Here is a 22,009-nt window from a genome sequence, read left to right as displayed (position 1 = left end):
TCAGTATTTAAAAAAAAAAAAAAAAGCTGTAATGCTGTTTGGGCTTTGCTGGAGCTCATTCAGTGGCAGGCAGCTGGTTTGCAGGTATAAAAGCTACATACAAACATCAATGTCCATCAAAGGCATCGTGTATTTCTGAATTTTCTCTCTTCAAGGCTCTTTGCATAAAAATCATTTTCTCTGTGGAGCAGCTTCAGTGTGAGGTGAGAGCTGCAGGTCTGGACTCGGAGGGGCTTCGTGAGGTCGGCGGTCCCGCTGCCCTCACTGCCCTTTACCGTGCTGGGTCGCTCTGTGAGGGAAGCCAGGCCTCCGGAGCAGCGGGACGCACGTGGAGATGACGAGCAGGCTGCGCAGGGCGTCGGGGTCGTGGGACATGTCGTTGGTGCATCGAGGGCCTCCTTTGGAGATGTAGTTTATGGTCGGGATGCCGGGACGGGACCGGGCGTCGGTGTAGAAGCTGCTCAGAGAGCCGCTGACTGAAAACAGAAGAAGAAGTCTGAGAGACACACACACACACACACACACACGCACACATACACACACAAAAAACCCCCACTCTGTTAATATATTTAAAAAAAAACATCTCTGTATAAATGCTATTACCATTTCCACAAGAGCCCACTGTATTTTCTGATGTTTTAATTATGTGTGTGTGGAAATTATTGCAAATGAAATAATACCAGCAGATTTTTTCCTAAACTAATAGCACAGCCTGATTATTTATTTATAAAAATGTTAAAAAAAAAACCAAAATGGGACACAGTAAATAAATGTTTTAATATTTTCATGGTAATTTTAATGGTAGATGGTAATTTTATGTAGATTTAAACACTTCTCCCGTGTATTTTAATTTTTTATGCATTTTTGGTGATTAAAAAAAATGTATTTCTACATTTTCTTCAAGTGATGTTCATGTTTTAGAAAACAGAAAACAGCAGGAGGGGAAAAGACATTAAATTCAGTTTTATTTATACATCTCCAGTGTTACAGTCGTACCAAAGACTCCTTACACTCAGTAAACAGGAAGCAGGAGCTGGATGTTGAGAGAAAGGCTATTAGGCTGAAAATGAACCAGCGTTACCTCTCTGTGGCTGACCTGAGATCTCAGTATGGTTACCTGCGCAGGACGCATGCTGGGGGCTGACGATCCGGCGTATTTCTCCTGCTCTGCCGTGGCTCTTGGACTCGCCGTTCGGGCAGCTGCGGTGCACAGTGGGCCAGAGCAAACGCTGCTGAGTCATGACGGACCCGAGCTGCTGCGAACACAGCGATAAAACGATGCCGTTTAGATTCTGTGCCATAATGATTATTTAGCGCAGTGAATTATCAGTCAGGGTTATGAACTGTTAACCCAATTCATTCTCTGATGATTATATATTCAAACCGCTGCCGAACCGCTGACGCTGATGCTGATGTGTTTTGGATTTCATCACTTTCAGAGGTAAAAACCATCAAATTTACAAACAACCTGAGCTTTGCATGCCGAGGAAAATGTTTCTTCAACTCATAATCCAGAGCAAAGCCTGAATAACACTAAGTGTTACAAACAGACATGCAAAGAATAACGGATTAAATCAACTTGTTGCTCAAAAGAACATTAATTATCATGGATTTTAATCAATTATTAATTATTTTAAGAGTAAAAATAAAACGTTTTCACTGGTTCAGGCTGCTCATAAATGATAATTTGCTGGGGTTTTTATCATATATAATAATACACTAAAAGTATTCTTTTTAATATTTTTATACACTGACAAATAAATTAATCTTTAAATTAAAAACTGAAAATAAGCAGTGAAAATAACTGCTGTTGCAGTCCTGGTGAGGAATGAGAAGCCACAAAACAATCATAGAAAATGTTCTTTTTCCTTTAATTCTCTATTAAGACTGAGGAAGAAAGGCTGACCACCTAGTAAAGTTGAAAGTTAAAGAGACAGGGCAGCTGACATGATTAATTTCTTAAGTTTATGAGCACTGATTTAAAATAAAGAAAGAAGAGCAGTGGATTAATTTGGCTGGAGAGTACCTGCACAGGTATGTCCTGCTCTTTAGTCCTTTGACAAAAATGCGTCAGTGAATCCAACTGAAATAAAAAAGGATGATGGCAACTGTCAGATAATAATACTCACAATAAATGAGAAACGGTTTATTTTGCATGGACTGGTGGTCAGGTCTTACCTTCCTGTGTTGCCTTTGATGATTTCTCTGCTGCTGGGAGCAGAAGTCGTTTGCTCCCCCTCCCTCTCTGTGGCCCTGCAGCAGCTGCTGGATCTGGCTCACCACCCCGAGGTCCTGCACTAGTTTTTGCCTCTGGTACAGCACGCTGAGCTGCTCGTGGTCGCCTATTAATACCACTTTTTTCTCCTCCTCCCTCTCCTCCACCACCACCTTCTCCTCCTTATCCGGATGCTCCTGCTCCTCTTCTTGGACCTCTGCAGACTCCGGAGCTGCTGACAGGCCGGACACAGGAGGCTGGGAGGGGGGGGGGAGAACATTTAAATCAAGTAGTTTTTATTGCTTCGATGTATATGCAGGTTTTTAAAATATATGAGAATATCATTGGTTTGCTGTACTGAAAATAAAATCTGTTTATTTAAAACTGAATAAAATGATCAGGAATATTATTTAGATAATCTAAACAATACTCTGACAGAAAGACCAGCCACAGTCAAAGCCATTCATCACGGACTGAAGCTGTGTCTCCCTCTTGTGGTTACATGTGGGTACTGCATCTTCAAACACAGCCTCACCAATGCTGGGTCGCAGTTAGAAATGGGGGTCGGGGATGATGGGGCCCTTCGTGGTTTGACTCCTTCCCCTGCAGTCTCCCCCTGCGAGTCTCTCCTCCGGCCTCTCCTTTGGTAGTGCTCCTTCTGCTCCTGCTTCAGACGCAGCTCCTGCAGCTGTTGCCTAAAAGAATAAAAGCACACATTTCAGCATCACTTTGACAATAATTTAAAGTATTTAAACAAATTAAATCACTTTTTTAGCTTTATTATGGTACTCTTGTTTTAGATGTTTTTTTAAAACACAGAGGACAAATATTGAGTGTAGAAGAAGAAACTCGGATCCCTCTGCAAGTCCATTAATCTTATTTTGAATAAATAAATAAAAACTTAAATTAACTCCAGTGATCACTCCTGTAAAATAACCAGTTAAATCTGATAAATCTCATCCACATTTACTTATAACTGTATTATTATTATTTTTTTTTCCTTTCTTTTTTTTTTTTAAATGCAGAGAACATCTTATTTTGGTTTCCCGTCTTGCATTTTATTTTGAAACAGATTTTTGCATGTTCACATTTTCCTACTGTCTCCATGATGCACTCTGTTGTCTCTACATTTTAGATACCTCATCTTCCATTTTTATTTTGTTAAAAAAATAAATAAAAAGACAGGATGTTTGTTTTCAACTTTTAAATTAGTTTTTAGGTGGAATCATAAATAAAGCAAAACTTTAATGGCTATTTATATATATCGTGCATTTGGTTCCTTTTTATCATGAAATGCAGGAAACAGGAACTTAATTAACACAATCACAAGGGAGGAATAAAAATACAAAGCACAGGAGACAAATGATGACTACCAAAATAAAACACCAAATAACAAAAGAACCAAACCACACACCGAGGTGAAAAACTCACACAGAGACACGGCTGGAATAGTAACCCAAAATACAAAGAAAGCTGAAGGTGTATCTATCGTAGAGAGATAAACATGGGACTGAGCGTATTAACAAAAACAGAAACCAGAAAACTGCACTAAAAAACTCCACAGACCATGGCATTGCTGCACAAAAACAACTAAACTGTCATGAAGACAAGTGAAGACTGTTTTAGGAAATATCGGAGAAGTCTGCATGAACGTGAGCATACAGCAGAGCAGATGTAAGCGTGTAGGTGGAAACAGGTGGTCGTGGAGCTTTCTTCGATGTGACGATCACAGCAGAGAGCAGGATCGAACACGACGACAAACACTTGCCCTTTGAGAAATCATAGTTGTCCAGAATCTCTACCATTTGATCAAACTGCTATCTAAACTGTTGGCTAATCATAGTTAGTAGCAGGAAACGATGTGACACCCAGTTTTTCATGGCAGACACAGGGGCCTTTTAATTTAATAATGTGAGAATTACAGGCACATGCAGCGGAGTGTCATCAGCGTCTTAAAGGGAAATTTATTCCATGACTGCACATAATTTGGTGGCAGGATTACGCACTATTAAATTCTGTTTTATTAGGACAGGTTTAAATCCTTCAATTTGTTCAATTATTCCGTAATGTTTGCACATATTAAATCACCCCGAGGCATGTCTGCATGTACAGCTGAGTGTGATCACACTACCGGCAAAAAAGCGACTGGCTACGTATCATTTCCAGGAGCGACAAATCAAAACTGAGATGGCCTCAACTTTTTTCTGCATCAGCCTTTCATGGATTATCTGTGCGGGAGGTAAGAGACAGACCCAAACGCTCCTAAGACAGAGATGTGACCTAAGGAAGGAAGTGCTGAGGACAAAAATACAGAATACACACTAATGTAGAGCAGCGGGGAGGGATTCACAAGGGAGTCGCCGGGGGAACACATGGGATAAGGAGGACATGGCGAAGAACTGAGTAAAACTGAGGACTTACAGACAAACACAGATGAGGTAATTAAGGAGAGAGGAAACATCTGGGGTAAAAAAGACACAGGTGAACAGAATCTAACTAATGCGACAAAGGGAAGCAAAACTACACACAATGCACGTAAGACAAGGGACTAGAAAAATAAAACAGGAAACCTAAAACTGAGACAAACACACAAAAAGATAAACACAACTGAAAAGATAAACAAAGACACAACTGACTTCACAAAGCAGACACAAAAGGAGAAAAAACACAGAAGAGACTTGGGGAACAAGAAGGGAACTTCTACAACTAAAGTAATCTATAAGTAAACAAAAAACACAAGTAATACAATAGGGAACCAAAATTAATAGAAACTAGGACCCAATTGCATTAATGGTCTCAGAAAAAACTTTGAGCACTTTGTCAATCACTGTGAACATAAGATTACTTTCTCTAGCTGTCTTTCAATTTTGGTGCCATGACAACCTGTATGTAATAGATTGACTGATTTGTGTCTATATACAGAACACGAATATTTTCCACTTTTTAAAAAGGCAAAATTAATCCACATTTGGAAGAACAGATTTGCATTATTGATTCATATATTGTTATTATTATTATTATCATCAATAAAAATGATTGGATTTAGAACAAGGTCATGATTTGAGGATCACAACCACCTGAACTGGCTTCCAAAGATCCTGGAATATTTTAAGACCTATGTGAAACATCTACTAAGAAAACTGAAAACAATAATCACATTTTTCTTTTACTAGTCTCCGTACTGTACTGTAGTTTTGTACTGTAGTACAGTTTAGTCTGTGCTTAATTATTAGTGATATTACTTATGTGCATGTTTTTTTATCCACCTATCACAGTCTTCTGTTTTTATTTTTTTTTTAAATCACAGATGTCTTGTTCTTTAGTTCTGCTTACATTTAAATACACGACTTTCTAACAATCTCATTACTCACACTGAACTCTGAAAAACTGGGTTTAAATGCTTTGATGCAAGCTACAAAAATATATGAAGCTACATTCTTAAAAGGTTATGTTTATGTAAATGCAGTCACATTTTTCTTAAAAAGGTCACCAGAGAACCACTTAGGGGCACATTTTAGTCTCATGTTATAAGATTTTCATTTGATTATTTAAAAATTCTTTAAATTAACTGCAATCATAGTACCCTATTTTTCGGACCATAAGGCGCATGGAATTATAAAGCGCATTAAACTAAACAAAACAGTCAGATAAGTCAAACTTTACTCAACTCATTCCTCTTGCTTCCTCCACTTCCGTACCATTGATTCATTAATGTTGAATTCTCTGGTAGCTGCTCTATAAACACTGGAACAACAGTATATGTTGTTCCAGTGTTTTTCTAATTTTTGCTATGTAACTTTGCACTGTCCACTTTCTGCTGTAACAAAACAAATTTCCCAGGTGTGGGACTAATAAAGGTTATCTTATCTTACATTAATGACTAACCTCATATTGTGGCTGGATTATCTCAGTTGTTCTCCCCTACTGAAGTTTTCTCCGTTTACATCAATTTTCCATGCATTTGTCCGAAAAAAAAAAAAAAAACATTGGGAAAATTTAACAGGTGGAAAAAGTTAGCATTCATTCTCCAGCTTCACTGTGTTATGCTTTGGTATGCTAACATAGCTGTGTCGCTAGCGATCACTAGCACAGCATTATATAGCAGCTAGTCCAACTTCAGTAACCCTACAAATGTCACTGCTGTGTACTTTTCTGTCTTCATTCGTGTTGGAAGTGATAGCAGAGCTGTACGTTTTATTTTTGCCCAGAAATCTCTCAGTCAGAACGTGCTATATCATGTTTAGGTAACTAGCGAGCTAACTTTCTGCTACCTTCCTGCTAACTTCTAACTCCGTTAAATTTAATAAATTCTGTTTTCATGGATGCCTGGATGTTAAACTTAATTATTACACCTGGTAAAGCAGCAACACTGATCATTTTATTAAAGATGAAAGAATTTACACAGTGTTGTTAGAGACCTGACACTGACGGAGTTTTGGACCCAGATTACTATGAGCCACGAGGCTCCTGACTATGGTAGCCATAAGGCTCAGACAATCCATCAGGCTTCGTAGCTTAGCAAAGTCCTACTAAAACATTTTTTGATAGATTTTTGAGCACCATGTACCACATAAAATCGGTTCAGGTCAGTAAACACAGCCAGAATTCATAGATAAGGCGCACCAGAGTATAAGGCGCACTGCCGATTTTTGAGAAAACTAAAGGATTTTAAGTGCGCCTTATAGTGTGGAAAATATGGTAAATGAATTGCTATGCATTTTTTTTAGGCAACATTCCAAATAAAATATTTAAAATGCCGTCTATTCCTTTTCCTTCATTGGAAAAATCACAATTTATCTTTAATTTAGATTTTAGTAAGTAAGCACACTGCATATTTGAATATTTGTCCAGTGTTTTATTACCAATCAGCAAACAGATTTGCAAAAATATTTAATATGCGTTTTTATTTATCAGTCAAGCAATTTGTAAGATTACTTCTTGAAATGTAAATTTAAAAAAAATAATAATTCACAGAGCTCATAAAAATCTACCAGCAAACAATTCAAAATCACAAAATATTAAACTTATTATGATTTGGATCTTCACATTACAAAAACTTGATCCAGATTCTTTTTGCATTTTTTATGTAAATTATTAATAAAAATGTATCAGTTGTAAGGAGGAAATATCTTGCTATAATGATTGCAGCCTATGTATGCATCTATGCCTGTATGTAACCTAATACCTCGTTACTGAGCGAGCCAGTCTGAACAAAAACTTTGCACGGACATCATCACACATACAGTGATTAAAAAGATTTATGATAAATCCTAATTATTTATATTTTCCTACTTATTATGTTCATTTTATCATCCCTCTACAAATGTGATGTTATGTTCCCTGTTTGCATTTGTTTCACAGTCACTTAAAACATATGTTGCCCATTAGCAATTTAACGGTCACCAAAATTTGTGTCCGCTACAGAATTTGGTTCAACTCACTGTTAAATACTGAATTAAGTACCTGAAAAAGTGCTGCAGGGCTGGTTAGTATTAGAAATAACCAAAACAGGAGGAATAGTTTATGAATAAACAGCTTTAATTACAGTTTGTTGTTAATCAGCTAACTTTTTCTACCACTTGTCACAAGATGAGAAATTATTACCTCGCACAGGTTAAGCTAGAAATTTAAGCTTTTTGCGATCTTTGTGGTCTTTTTATAATTAATATTATTTTATATAGTCTTCTCACTGTACTCTCTTTAAATAACAGCAGAGATGTTAATTTAGTTCTCCTGTATAAATGTTAGAAGTGCTGTATGAATAAAAATTTTTATTATTACCCAAGTGTCTGTATTTATATGGAAACTAGGCAGAATAATTCAATTCTCCCTGCACTGGAGTGCTCCCTCTGCTTTTTTTTAAAAAATTTTACTTATTTCTTTGTGTCTGTGTGGATGATTTCAGAAACGGTCTGTGCGTAACTCGCAGCACCTGCTCTTTGCTGAGCTGTACTGAGTGTACTGACAGCATGCTGGAGGTACCTGGCACACTCCTCTCTGGCCTTCGATGCCGCTGTCTCGTGGAAGAGCGAGCTGCTGTGTTTAAAGTACTTGTCGTATTTCTCCCCTCCCTCTCTGGGATAAATCCTCTTGAAGCCTCCCAGGTGTTTGGCCTCGTACCTCTCCATCTGCTTCACCGTGGCTGCCTGGCACTGACGCAGCTCCTCTGACCTGCCGATAAAATACACACACGGAAACACTAACCTTCACTACAGATGTGTGGTGTGTGTGACCTTGGGAAAACTTCACACCATTTCTGTTCACCGTACCTGGCCTCTCTGGAGCGGTGCTGCTGCAGCCTTTCCTTCACCTTGCGTCTCTCCTCTTTAGTAATCTTACGACGATCGCAGGCGCTCAGGTTGATGAGAACCAGAGTGTCGTACAGCAAAGCATCCTTCACCTCGCGGTCCAGCTGGGAGTCAGTGGTAAAACTTGGGGAGTGATTCACCTGGACATAAATATATTCAGAAACACACACACACACACACACACACACACACACACACACACACACACACACACACACACACACACACACACACACACACACACACACACACCTGAACAAATTTGGTTGAATTCAAGCTAACTTAATCGATTCACCAATTCATGTTTACCCAACTTTTTTTTAATTCAAGATCTAAAAGATCTATAAAGGGCACAATGCAAATGTCGACCTCACACCCAGTTGTTTCAAAAATACAAACATACCGTAACTTTTTTGTTTGTTTGTTTGTTTTTAATTACAGAATTTGACTGTTATTATTTGTTTGGGATCAGATGTGTTTGTGTCATTTATACGTGTCCCGGCATTCATCTGGCTCTTATCTTAGTAAAGAACTACCTTCAGAAGACCAAAGGGAACGTTATTGACTGGCCTGGAAAAAAGCCTTGAATCACATTGAAAATCTGTGACGTGAACTTAAGACCAAGGTCGGTCCCCAGAAGACGAACAAATCTCAAGAAGCTTGGGAGAGTGACCATTGAAGAATGGGCTGAGATTGTTTACGAGGTGGATGTGAGACTTGTTGAAAACTACAACAAAGAACTGCGGGCTGCTATCCAGCAAAAAGGACACACAGCCGACTATTAGCATTAGGATTTAATCACGCAAAGTAAAACTCTGTAAGCATCCAAAATGAAATTAGGCTGTCTATAAAAGCTTTGCTACAACTGTTAAAACGTCCCTGTGCTGTGTAACATTGGGAAATATTTAAAAGAAAATTACATTTTTATTGGGGACTAATAATTCGGTCCCTATCTGTAGATGACAGAAAATAGGGAAAAGCATATTTGAGCTCCACTTGAAATTGTCATATAAAATCTTTGCGAGAGAATTGGTCATAACTGGGACATAATCTTAATAAAATTAATAGGTAATAAAAATAAATAAAGGCTACTTAGTCAAAAGACAGACTTTAAAAAAAAAATAATATGAGTAGTAAAAAACCCAAAAGCATCCCAATAGACTACTTGAGAGACTGTATTGATTTGTGGATTAAAACATGTCCATGAATCAGGTTACCAAAGACCCAAAGACAACAAATTAATGGTATATTTGGTACAACACATGCAGAATATTTCCATTAGGCTTATATTTTAGTTAATGGAATAAAGCTTCAGTAAAGACCTGGAGATAGCTGACAGAGAATATAGACCATAATGTTTTTGTAACCTTTCAGTCAAGAATCATACGGCTTTCCAGAACACGAGAAAGTGAGGCTGCATGAGTAACAATCACATATATGTTTGTTTTACAGTATTGTGTAACTGGTCTGTCACCTCCAGCACCCAGGGTTTGAGCCGGTGATCCAACAGTACATCGAAGCCTAGGATCTCAAAGCATGCGCTGCCGGTGGTGTGGTTGGGGAAACACGTTTGGTAGTTATGCTTGAGTATGGGATGGGCCGAGATCAGAGTCTTTATGATAACGTCCTCGATGTCGCTCCACATCTTCTCTGTGCTGTAGTTCATGGACTCCAGGAGCTTGTTCAGGGTGGACAGCTTTCTGAACGGAACAACAATGAACATGGATTCTTTCAAGAGCGTTGGCGATGTACCACATCATGCACTATCTTCAGTGTGAGCAGTATTCACCGTTTGCTCCCAGAATCCTCATCACGGACAAAGTTCTCGCTGTGCTTGTTGATGGAATAGTTGGTGAGATGCATACACACGTCATCCTAATGTTAGAGAGACTAGTTACTATTTATTTAAGTAATTAAACTCACAGGAACACGTATACAGCAATGAATAAAATCAAAATAAAATAAAATATGATACAAAATACATATATAAAAACAAACAGATAAACTGACAATTTTAACTATTCTGCCAAATTCCTATCACTAACTTGGGGCTTTTATTCTGAAAATCCTCCATAGATTTACTTCCAGAGATGCATGCAGAGTTAACTGGACCTAAATAAGTGTGTCTCTATAAGTCAGCCCTGGCACCGGTCAGTCCATCTTTAACAGTTCTTACCACATTGCTGAGCGTTGGTTCGCTGTACTTTGTGGTGCAGAAGCGAGCCAGGCCCTCCTTGAACATGAAAATGCTGAATGGGTCACATGACGTCACGAGCACGTAGACACGCAGGTCAAACTTGTACCCATCAATGATGAAAGGCTGAAGAGGTCATTTATAAAGAACAGAAAAAGCATCATACACTGTGCGTTTTGTTGCAGGTGTTTTATGTGTTGCACCCGTTTGCTCACCCTGGAGATGTAAACCTGGCAGATCATATGTTCTCCAGGTTTGATGTCTTTACTGGATTTGGTGATGAAGATGCCTTTGCCTTGACAACCGGTGTCAGGCTTACAGATATACGTCTTGTGTTTTTTGGCCCTAGTGTAAGCATGAAAGTCGCTGGAACTGCAGTGAGATAGAGAGGATGAACACAGATGAGTGAACCTATTATCTTTTTAATGCCTAAATATTAACAACATTGTTTTAGGGGGAAAAAAACCTCACAGATCTAATGTCACGCACTGGATGAGAAAGAATTATATTAATACTGAAGGTTACAAAAGAGGTGTTTGAAAAGGTTTGGTGATCCTTTTTAAAATACGTGGAAGATTTAGAGCCAGAATGATAATTAAAAAAAAACAAAAACTCCTGTTTCTGTTTTTGTTTGTTTTGTTGAATTTGTGCACTAGAGGGGTTTTTTTTTGTCTTTCTTATTTTCATTTTGTAGTTGTTTTCAAAAATGTGGTAAATAGATTTTGGGGGGAAAAAAACAGAGTGGAAACTGCAGACTGACTCTGCAGGAAGACACCATGTTCTGGGGAAGATGTTGTAGTCTTTGGGAAAGAGCTTCAGCATGCGGTTCATGTTTCTGGCCAGAGAATCCTTGCGGCAGATCTCGTTCATCCCCGGGAAATGGTTTATTTTCTGCAAAGACAGGTTTACACGGCATTACAGGACAGTCGCCAACAATATATTTTAAACAATCAGTCACCAATTTAAAATCACAAGCACTGATCATGGAGTGTTCTGCTTGGAATTTCAGGTCCTGGCATTTATGTTGTTGTTGCTTTCAGACATATTGCTCAGAAATATCAAGAGGAACATGGCAAAGAGCCCACATCTGTGATCTAGACTTCAAATTCCCCCGATCCCAACTGAGCACCAGAAGAACACACCTAACAGTGTAGCAGATGCAGTAGATGTAGCTCCAGAGCCTGAACAGTGAACCCTGTGCAGGAGTGCCTTAAACCTGCATTATTTCTAACAGCCAGCAGGGAGTGATGACTCGCACTGCAAACAGACCTCAAGCTGAACAGAAGTCTATGAGAAGACAGTCCTTGGCCTCATCGCTCTGTGACCTCAGTGAACCTTTTTGGGATGGGTTTAAACAAGTGAAAGCTTTCCCAAACGGAGACGCAAAACCCAACCAGGAAGAAAAAAATCTAGAAAATCAAACATGCAGAGTGACCTGCTGCGGTGACCCCCTGTGAATAGAGGAGCAACCCAAAGTATCTTTCCATTCCAACGATAAAGGAGGAAAAAGTTAATTATAACTTAATAATCCCAAGTGTGTGAGCTCGTAGGTGTCCATGGCTGTTGATGGTAAAAACACTCAGCTCAAGACTTCACTAAACAGTGGGTGATATCACTAAACAGTGGGTGATATCACAGTAGTTACATCTTTTAAACAAGTCTGATACACAGATACACACACAGAGAGAGAGAGAGAGAGAGAGAGAGAGAGAGAGAGAGAGAGAGAGAGAGAGAGAGAGAGAGAGAGAGAGAGAGAGAGAGAGAGAGAGAGAGAGAGAACCTGCAGAGGGTCAGGCAAGTCCTGAGGAGTCAGCTGAACGGTAAGAACAAGATCCGGGCCATCAACACCTACGCCCTGCCCGTGATCAGATACCCTGCTGGGGTAATAGGCTGGCCAAAGGAGGAGATAGAAGCATAGAGGGTTTCACCCCAAGTCCAGCACCCTGAGGCTGTACACTAAGCGGAAGGAAGGAGGCCGGGGACTGGTGAGTGTCAGCACCACAGTCCAGGATGAGACAAGAAACATCCATGAATACATCACGAAGATGGCCCCAACTGACACCGTGCTCAGTGAATACCTCAGGCAGCAGAAACCCAAGAAAGAGGAGGAAGGCGAGGAACCATCATGGAAGGACAGGCCCCTGCACGGTATGTACCACCGGCAGATAGAGGAGGTGGCTGATATCCAGAAATCCTACCAGTGGCTGGACAAAGCTGGACTGAAAGACAGCACAGAGGCACTAATCATGGCAGCACAAGAACAAGCTCTGAGTACAAGATCCATAGAGGCTGGGGTCTATCACACCAGGCAAGACCCCAGGTGCAGGCTGTGTAAAGATGCCCCTGAGACAATCCAGCACATAACAGCAGGGTGCAAGATGCTAGCAGGCAGGGCATACATGGAACGCCATAACCAAGTGGCCGGCATAGTATACAGAAACATCTGTGCCGAGTATGGCCTGGAAGTTCCGAGGTCAAAATGGGAGACGCCCCCAAGGGTGGTGGAGAATGACCGGGCTAAGATCCTGTGGGACTTCCAGATACAGACGGACAAAATGGTGGTGGCTAACCAACCGGACATAGTGGTGGTAGACAAACAGAAGAAGACGGCCGTAGTGATCGATGTAGCGGTTCCGAATGACAGCAATATCAGAAAGAAGGAACACGAGAAGCTCGAGAAATACCAAGGGCTCAGAGAAGAGCTCGAGAGGATGTGGAGGGTGAAGGTAACGGTGGTCCCCGTGGTAATCGGAGCACTAGGTGCGGTGACTCCCAAGCTAGGCGAGTGGCTCCAGCAGATCCCGGGAATAACATCGGAGATCTCTGTCCAGAAGAGCGCAGTCCTGGGAACAGCTAAGATACTGCGCAGGACCCTCAAGCTCCCAGGCCTCTGGTAGAGGACCCGAGCTTGAAGGATAAACCGCCCGCAGGGGCGAGATGGGTGTTATATATATATATCTCAAAAGATCTCTAACAAATCTACTTTAATAAATTACTCATGGTCAAAGAGAGTCAGGCTGACTGCATCGAATTACCCAGTATGATGGCAAATTGAAAGCATGGACTGAAAAAGGACATGTACATCATCATTTCATTGGTAAAGATATTTAGAAAAATGTCATAGTTTGAAGAAACAGATGAATATTCCGCTTCACAAATAGAATCACACATTTAATTAATAAATAATCAATTGAAGCACCAATAATCTTTTCTGATGATGGCAGTGATGGAGGTGTTAGGTTAGTTAGGTGCATTGATTACCTGGTAACGCTTCATGTCCTTAACACGGTCTAGAGACACTGAGCAGTCGGTCCAGAACAGCGTCCAATCTTCACCGTCCATCGCCTCTCTGAGGCCGTATCTACGAGCAGCTCGCCACACTGTGACAAATCAAACATTTCGCATCTTAACAGCACTCCATCTGTTTCCCACAGGCAACCAGAGGCCCCTCTCTGCTTGTACAGTGTTTTAAAGTGTATTGTAAAAAAAGCTGTTTTTTTTAGATAAAATACATAGAGTGAGACAAACTTTATAAAAATTACTGTTATTATTTAGATGGGATTTTTTTGTTTTGTTTTTTTATTCCTGGCAGTTTTAAAAGTAGGATTGGTTTATTGGTGATATTTTACTGTGCCGTTATTAGATGCTTTATCTGTTATTGAACCTTTTTGTTTTGTATTGTGTGAATTTGATGTGTTTTACAAAGTCTGTTAAGTAATCATGTGATTACTCCACATTTCACATTTGGGATTTTATATATTTATTTTATATTGAGCCTTGTGTGACCCCTTAGTTAATCAACTTCCTGAAACCTTTCAGTCATGATTGTTCTGATTGGCTGCCCCTCGTAAATAGCAGATTTGAAGTTTCCCTGCTCACGCCGAGAGGAGGAATATAAAATATGAAACTGAGTGTTTAGAGCTGTCTGAAACCCTAAACACTAAACACTCAAAGATTAAATCAGGGTGAGCTTTTGGTGCATTGTGACTTCATTATTTGAAACTTGCCCACGCTCAATATGATCATACATCTCTATAATACTGTATATATGATGAAAATAAGGATTTACAGCAGAGAGCCAAATGGAAAAAGCACTGTCCACATGCTTTTATCTATTTGACATCTGTAGTATTTGTATTCAGCCTTGTCTAGCTAGAAACAACTTAAAATTGGACATTTTTGATTTAGTGATCTCTAGCAGACGTACCACTTTCATATTTGCAGTTGGTGAGGTTGATCCACAGTCATCTGAAAGACAAGAGAGACAGAAAGAGGGACAGACATCTGCTTTGCTGCACAGTGCCTCGTTTTGCTCTCCTGAACGATGAGGATAAGTGAGAAAAGAGACCTTAAGAGCCTCCAGGACGAGTTATAGAATCATAACTGACAGGGTGCTTGGCAGTTAATATACCTGCAAAGGGAGATAACAGCAAAAGTACAACCCCAGTTCTGAAGTAGTTGGGATGCTGTGTAAAATCTAAATGAAAACAGAGTGCAATGATTTGCAAATCTCATAAATACATATTTTATTCACAATAGAACACTGAAAACATATCAAACGTGTTATATCTATTCCAAACACTCAACAGAAATAAATGACAAACAGTTCAGTAAATAAGGAGAAATTATTATTGTGCTACACTTGGCAAGGGAAAAACCCAGAATAAGATTTCAAACTCTTTTACTGGCAAAGAGCAAGGGAGAGCTTACATTACTGTGATTAAAAGATTATTATACTCTGGCACAATTAGGGGCTCTATTTTGCTGTTGCAACTCAAATTACAAAGTAAGATGGAAGGAAATCTAAGAGCACATTTCTGGGGATATTCTAATTCAAGCACAGCTGGGTGATTACAAAAAGGGATCCGGAATTAAATGGACATAGGTAGCATATGGATTAATCCCATTCATGGATGATACGGTGAACTGTGTTCGCAGACAGTGTTTTCTGGAAGTGTCCCTGAGCCTGTGTATTTCAATGACAAAACCATGCCTGTTTTTAAGGCAGTGCCACCTGAGGGCCCAAAGATCACACAGGCATCTAATGTAGATTTTGACTGTAACAATATCCTGATATCTGTATCACAATTTATAGACACGCTTTTTTGAGGTGAGCCTCTCTCTACATCCCCATCATGTTACCAACTTGTTGCTAATTAAGCTAATTAGTTGTAAAATGTTTCTTTTTAGCATCAAATACTTATATTGAGTTCACGTGACATCCTTCTAAATTACTGCAAACTCAAAACTGTTAGGATCCTAGGTTTTTAGGTGATGTGTTTTATGTTTTTTGGTTTATTTTGGGATTTGTTCTTGTTCCATGGCATGTTGTCTTTATAGTTTAATGTTGCTTTCCTTGTACTTCCAAATTTTGGTATTTATATTTTCGGTCCTTAGTTCTGTATCAGTGTTAGTTTCACTCTTGTGTCACCCTTGTTCCTTGTTTTGTATCTGTGAGTAGTCAGTCTTTGTCTCTGTATTTGTTTGCCTTTGGTCTGTGTCCAGTTTCATGTCAAGGTCATAGTGTGTATCTGTTTATCTTCTTTGTTTAGTTTGTAATATTGGGTTATCCTCATCTATGATCTCTCTCTCTGTGGTTGTCTGTTCTCTCTGTTAATTGTTTCAGATTAGTCTTGTGTCCTCTTTCAGTCATGTCTCTGTGTTCTGTTACTCTGTTCCTGTGTCAAGTTTGTGTGTCTTGTCTGGGCCTCTGTCTCTGAGTTTGTTATGGTTCATGTCTTATTTTGATAGTCCCTTTTCTCATGTGTCTCTCATCAGTTAGATTCTCTTCACCTGTGTTGCCCAGGTGTTTCCTCTCTGCCCCGATTCCTTCCTGTGCATATATTGTCCATATAATTAATTCCTGTTTAGTCTGAGTTTTGGTATTTTTGTATTAAAAGCTGTTTTGAGTGCAGTCCTGCCTCTGAGTCTGCACCCTGCCAGCTACACATTAACACATGACAAAAATAAGGAAATTAACATTTAACTTCAGTTACCAAGTTGACACTTCTTAATTTTTACTTTTCTCATCTTAAAAACTCCTAGGTTCACAATCAACCCATGTAAGGTTGGAAGTGCAATTTGAATAATGGACACACTCTTTTGGAAGAATTTTGTCTGGTTGGAGGAGCCAAAGCAGCCAATTTTACAGAATAGTGAGTTACACCCACTTAACAAAACTTTGAAAAGAATTAACCCAACATTTCAAAGGTATCATTTTATCATCTGTATACATATTAGATTAATTTTTCATTTAATTATAGTCAATAAATTCAATAAATATTTTAATTCTGGAAAGATTACCAATTTAAGAATATATCTGAGCCTTTTGTTGCCCCTTACCAACTTTTTGAGACATGTTGTTGCCATCTAATTCAGAAAGCGCTAATATTTTTCTTAAAAATGGCACATTTTCTCAGTTCATGTTCTTTTGTGAATAAAATAATGGTTCATGATCTTTGCAAAACATTGCATTTGCTCGTATTCACATTTTATACAGCGTTCAAACTTTTTCAGAATTGCCATCGTACAAATGGACGAGCTCTAGCAGTAAAGTACCTCTTCTTGCTTTTCCTTCTCTGCTTGTTGACGGGCTGCGGCATGCATTTGCAAGATTCAGTTTGGCTTTCGCTCTCCTCTCCCTCACCCCGCTGCTCACATTTATGTGTGTCGGTGTTTCTTTCTGGGCTGTCCAGAGGTAGACCCATCCTGAATGAGAAACATGTGCTCAGCTGACCTGCAAGGCATGCCAAAAACTTCATGAAATTGTGACACAAACAGAAAAATGATCAATTTTCCAACACTCATATCTCTCATTCTGAATGGTATGTGCCATACAGCCACACAATGAAATTCAATCAAATAGAACAAACTACATGCTGTAAGTGCACGCGTGGAATCATGTTTCTGTTTCCATCTCTCTCATCAGGTGAGTGCTCTGGCTGTCAGCGTGCTGTCACAGGCCGGCATTCAAGGGTTATTGTGGCAGTACGGATACAGAGAGTGGGCAATACTACAGCCACAGTGAAATGATCCTAATAGCAAGCAGAAGTGCTAAAGTGTGACACTTTTTTACTTTTACTGCTTTTTATAACGTAAATTAAAAAGACACATCGTAAGTGGTGTAAGGAAGCAATACATGGACACAAGTGAAAATATCTCAGTCTATTCATTCTTCAGATGTTGTCTTTTAGTAGTATCCCTTCCCCATTTTCCCTGTTGAAGTGACAGACTTATCTTTTTATATTATACAGTTTATCTCCTCAACAACATCCTACCTTCGACTGGGAGTAGAAAGGCAGCACAAAGCACCATTCGCTGTCTCGATCACCCTGATCATCAAGTTTTTTGACAGGAAACTGTCGAGCCTAAAAGCACTTTTACTAAATGACCACACTGAAATGATCACCAATGATCACACTCTTCCAGATAAACATCACTAAACTTATTTGTAATTTTATATAAGTAGCAGGTATCACTGCAAGTATAAGCAGAGAGACATGGCACTCAGAATCCTGAACTGAGATCTATGGGGGAAATTTAATAAAAGCAAAGAGGCTGCATAGAAACATAACTTTTAGAGGAAAATTATTTACTACTACTACTACTACTACTACTACTACTACTACTACTACTAATTTAAAGCAATCAGCAAACATTTTGAATGTTTTTTCATCAGATCTAAAATAACAATAAAAAAGATAATGATAATAATAATAATAATAATAATAATAATAATTTACTTTATTCCTGCAGTACATTTAAAAGGGTTTACAACTTGCTTTGAAGGAAACGGAAAGCAGGATAGTTTAGACTTAACCAGACAGCCAAATGTCAAATTTACACATATAAAAAAAACCTACAAAACATAAAGATTAAAAATATAAGACTAAAATCAGACAGTCAGAGGTGATTTAAACTTGGTTACTGACTCTGAAAAGCTTATCTCTTCAAGGAAGAGTGTTCTGACGCATCCTGATAGCAAAAGGATTGTCGTTTTTATGACTTTAATCACAATTTTGAAACAGTCAGGAGGGGTACAAACTGTTGATAACCTGTTATCTCACCCCTTTTTTTTTTAATCAAGAAAGCCAATGAAAAGAAAGCCTTACTATGTTGAACTTGGTTCATAGTACACACCTCTGTTGTCTATAATTAGTCCCCAGTATACAATATACGATTCATTTAGCGTGGATAATTCTAGCCCAGGGGTGGGCAATCTCAGTCCACGAAGGCCGGTGTCCTTGCAGGTTTTAGATCTCACCTTGGGTCAACACACCTGAATCACATGATTAGTTCGTTACCAGGCCTCTGGAGAACTTCAGGACATGTTGAGGAGCTAATTTAGCCATTTAAATCAGCTGTGTTGGTTCGAGGACACATCTAAAACCTGCAGGGACACCGGCCCTCGTGGACTGAGATTGCCCACCCCTGCTCTAGCCTATTAGTGTGGCATTGTGTGAAATACACAAAGACAACGTACAGGTCTTAACTCGGGTTATTTACGTGTTCTTGTGTAAACATCTTTCTGCATTCTGACCTAAACTGAGTCACTGTCACAGCAGCGTCTCAGCCGTTCGCCTCTGACTCTTGTCTGGTGTCTTACAGGGTCAAGGTGAGTTCAAGTGAACTCCTGGTAATGATCGTGACAGAATACTGCGGGTTGGTGGCATTAAAGAGGGACACCACAGGTACACAGTGGGAGGTTACGGTGCCAGGTAACAGCACTCGGATCCAATGATCTGGATAATCCTGACCCTGAACTGTGAGCTTTACACTGCCTCGAAACACCCCACTGACCTCAGCCCAGATACAGTTACAGCCCCGTGAAGGATTTCTCCAAGGCTCTCCTTCAGTGTTCAACAACAGCAGGTACATAAGTAGCACCTTTGTGCCCCCAATCCTCAGCAAACAATGGCATGCTCCAGTAAAGTGGGACTTTAACTGGTAATTATCACTACGTAACATCAGACTAAATGTCAGACTAAACTTTGACATGCCACGCTAACACTTACTAAAACTATGCAGCACTAAGCACAGTGTTTAGAGGGGATACACTGTATTGTCTAAAACTTGACACTAATGTAATGCAATGCAAATGAGAAAAACTATACATAGAAAAAACATACAACAATTACAACTTCATATGGATTTTTTCACATATACACATGCAGCAGGCTGCAAAACCCTTTCTCAATTGTATCAAGTTGTTTAAATAAAGTAAATTCAATTCAGTTCAATTAATAAAAATGCAAAATTAAGTCTATATCATTTGCACAAGCTAATAAATCCAAGTCTAAAAAAACTGCTAACAGTTCAAAAAGATTCAAAGAGGAACTCTGTCACTTGACTAATTTCGGTGGTGAACGGTAACTAAAACTAACCCAGTTTAATTCAGCAGTATTGGGATAATTCACCCGTGCATCCATCCAGCCATCCATTTTCAGACACTTTGACACTTATCCAGGTGATGAGGGCAGCAGACTGAACAAAGACACCCAGACCTGCCTCTCCTTAGCCACCTCCTCCAGCTCTCCTGAGGGGATACCAAGTAATCCCCTGGCCAGCTGAGAGACATAATCTCTCCACTATGTCGTGTGTCGACCCAGACCTTGACTGACCAGTAAGTCGACAGCTTTGCTTTCAATTTTCTGACTTTTCTCTATCACATAAGATCAGTACATTATCTACATTACTGCAAATGTGTCAGTCCATCTGTCAGCTTCCTGCTCTCATCTCCTCTCGCTTGTGAACGAGACCCTGAGATACTTTAACTGCTCTACTGGAAGCATAAACTCCTTCTAGCCCTGTAGTGGACACTCCATCCTGTTAGCACTTGGAGGTGTTAATTCTCATCCCAGCCAATTTATAAACCACCCCAGTACAAGCTGCAGGTTGTTGCTCTACGAAACCAACAGAACATCATTGTATAAAACCCCAATTTATTTAATCCAAACCAAGCTCTTACTGTGATGGAACAGGGGTTGAATACCTCACGAAAACTACAACCCACAAAGAGGCATGTGGTTGAATGTCTTTTCCTACAAAACTCACATAGATGGGTTGGGCAAAGTCTAATGTGCCCTCAGACAGCCCTGAGAGGATATAGGGCTGAGACAAAACTGCAATCGTGTCCAAGGGACATATGATTCTGTCCGTCACCCTGACATAGACCTGAGGCCTTGAGAGTGGCAGTCTACCTTTCCTCTAGTTTGCCTTTCCTGATTATGATTGGACATATCTTGGCACAATCTGCTGAGTTTTTGTCATTTCTAAGGTGAAGTTTGTGGTTCTGTTGAATGACAACTAATATTTGGGCTTTTAGCACTCAAAACCTGTTGCATTTGACTGTTTTCAGTTCTATGTCAGTGTATCTGATAAACTGACAGCTCAATAGTGTCTCATCATCCTTTGATAAAGTTCTCACTTACCTGCACTGGTGAAGTCATCGATATTAGAGGGTGTTGCTCCCCCTTTGTCCACACCTCTTTGAATCAGGGATCTCAGCTTCAAGAGCTTCTTAAGACACTGCCACACTCCTCAACAAGCAAACAGGTGAGCCACGTCTCTGTACCTCTGGAGCCTTAAAAAAGCAGATTTGTATCATCAGCTCAGATTGACTTACTTAGTTTGACTCAAGCAGTGGATCTGGTGACCAATTAGAAACAGTGGGGACAAAAAATAAAAAACCCAATCCCTCCTGAAAAGATTGAGAGATCTTAGTGGGGAGCAAGTGGAGAGGTATAATCCCTGACATTTGTTCGGTGAAATAGGAGAAGTGCTTTTCAACGCCTCGACTTGTTAAATTTAAATCTGTGCTGAAAAGAGCTGCAGCAGTGTGTGGTGTAAGTGAACAGGCTGGACATCGATCTTCCTGGCCAAGCTGAAACGAAGCACCTTCAGCCGGAGCATGAAGACAGAAGAGAAGATGTAGGACAAACATTTGGCAAAGAAGAATAAAAAGTAGAAACGCGACACTGTACCTTGCTGCTGAACAGGCCTTAATTAGACATAACGGGCCTGGACAATAATGATGAGGTGAAAGAGTAGCACAAAATCTGGTGAGGCTACAAGCTGGCACTGATCAGACGCCTTGATTAATCAGTCAATCAACATTAATTAATAATCAGCTGACATCTTACTCCCTTCCACACTCACTTATCTATGTCCTGCCTTTGTTATGATGCTTTAAAGATCTACTGCTAAGCTTCAAGCGACTGAACTGACGAGTCGTGACTGCACACGCTGTTCCAGGTATTTAACTGATATGTGTGTGTGTGAGCCTCATGGGAA

The 22,009-nt window shown here is 39.7% G+C and overlaps 1 protein-coding gene across 1 annotated transcript; it reads right to left on the bottom strand.

Moving 5' to 3' along the window:
• Nucleotides 1–261: 261 nt before the first annotated feature.
• Nucleotides 262–17,424, bottom strand: ttll6 (tubulin tyrosine ligase-like family, member 6). The gene is given in 14 exon segments (XM_063482287.1): nt 262–496; nt 1,118–1,200; nt 2,179–2,472; nt 2,751–2,910; nt 8,198–8,386; nt 8,485–8,663; nt 9,998–10,223; nt 10,313–10,398; nt 10,700–10,843; nt 10,933–11,089; nt 11,478–11,608; nt 13,979–14,097; nt 14,925–14,965; nt 17,276–17,424. Coding segments are annotated over 14 exon segments (2,193 nt in total).
• Between the last annotated feature and the right edge of the window lie 4,585 nt (nt 17,425–22,009).

Source organism: Pelmatolapia mariae, linkage group LG8, assembly GCF_036321145.2.
Source record: "Pelmatolapia mariae isolate MD_Pm_ZW linkage group LG8, Pm_UMD_F_2, whole genome shotgun sequence".
Lineage (NCBI taxonomy): Eukaryota > Metazoa > Chordata > Actinopteri > Cichliformes > Cichlidae > Pelmatolapia > Pelmatolapia mariae.
Note: the sequence above shows the minus strand (reverse complement) of the source record. Positions and strands in the feature narration are given on the sequence as shown.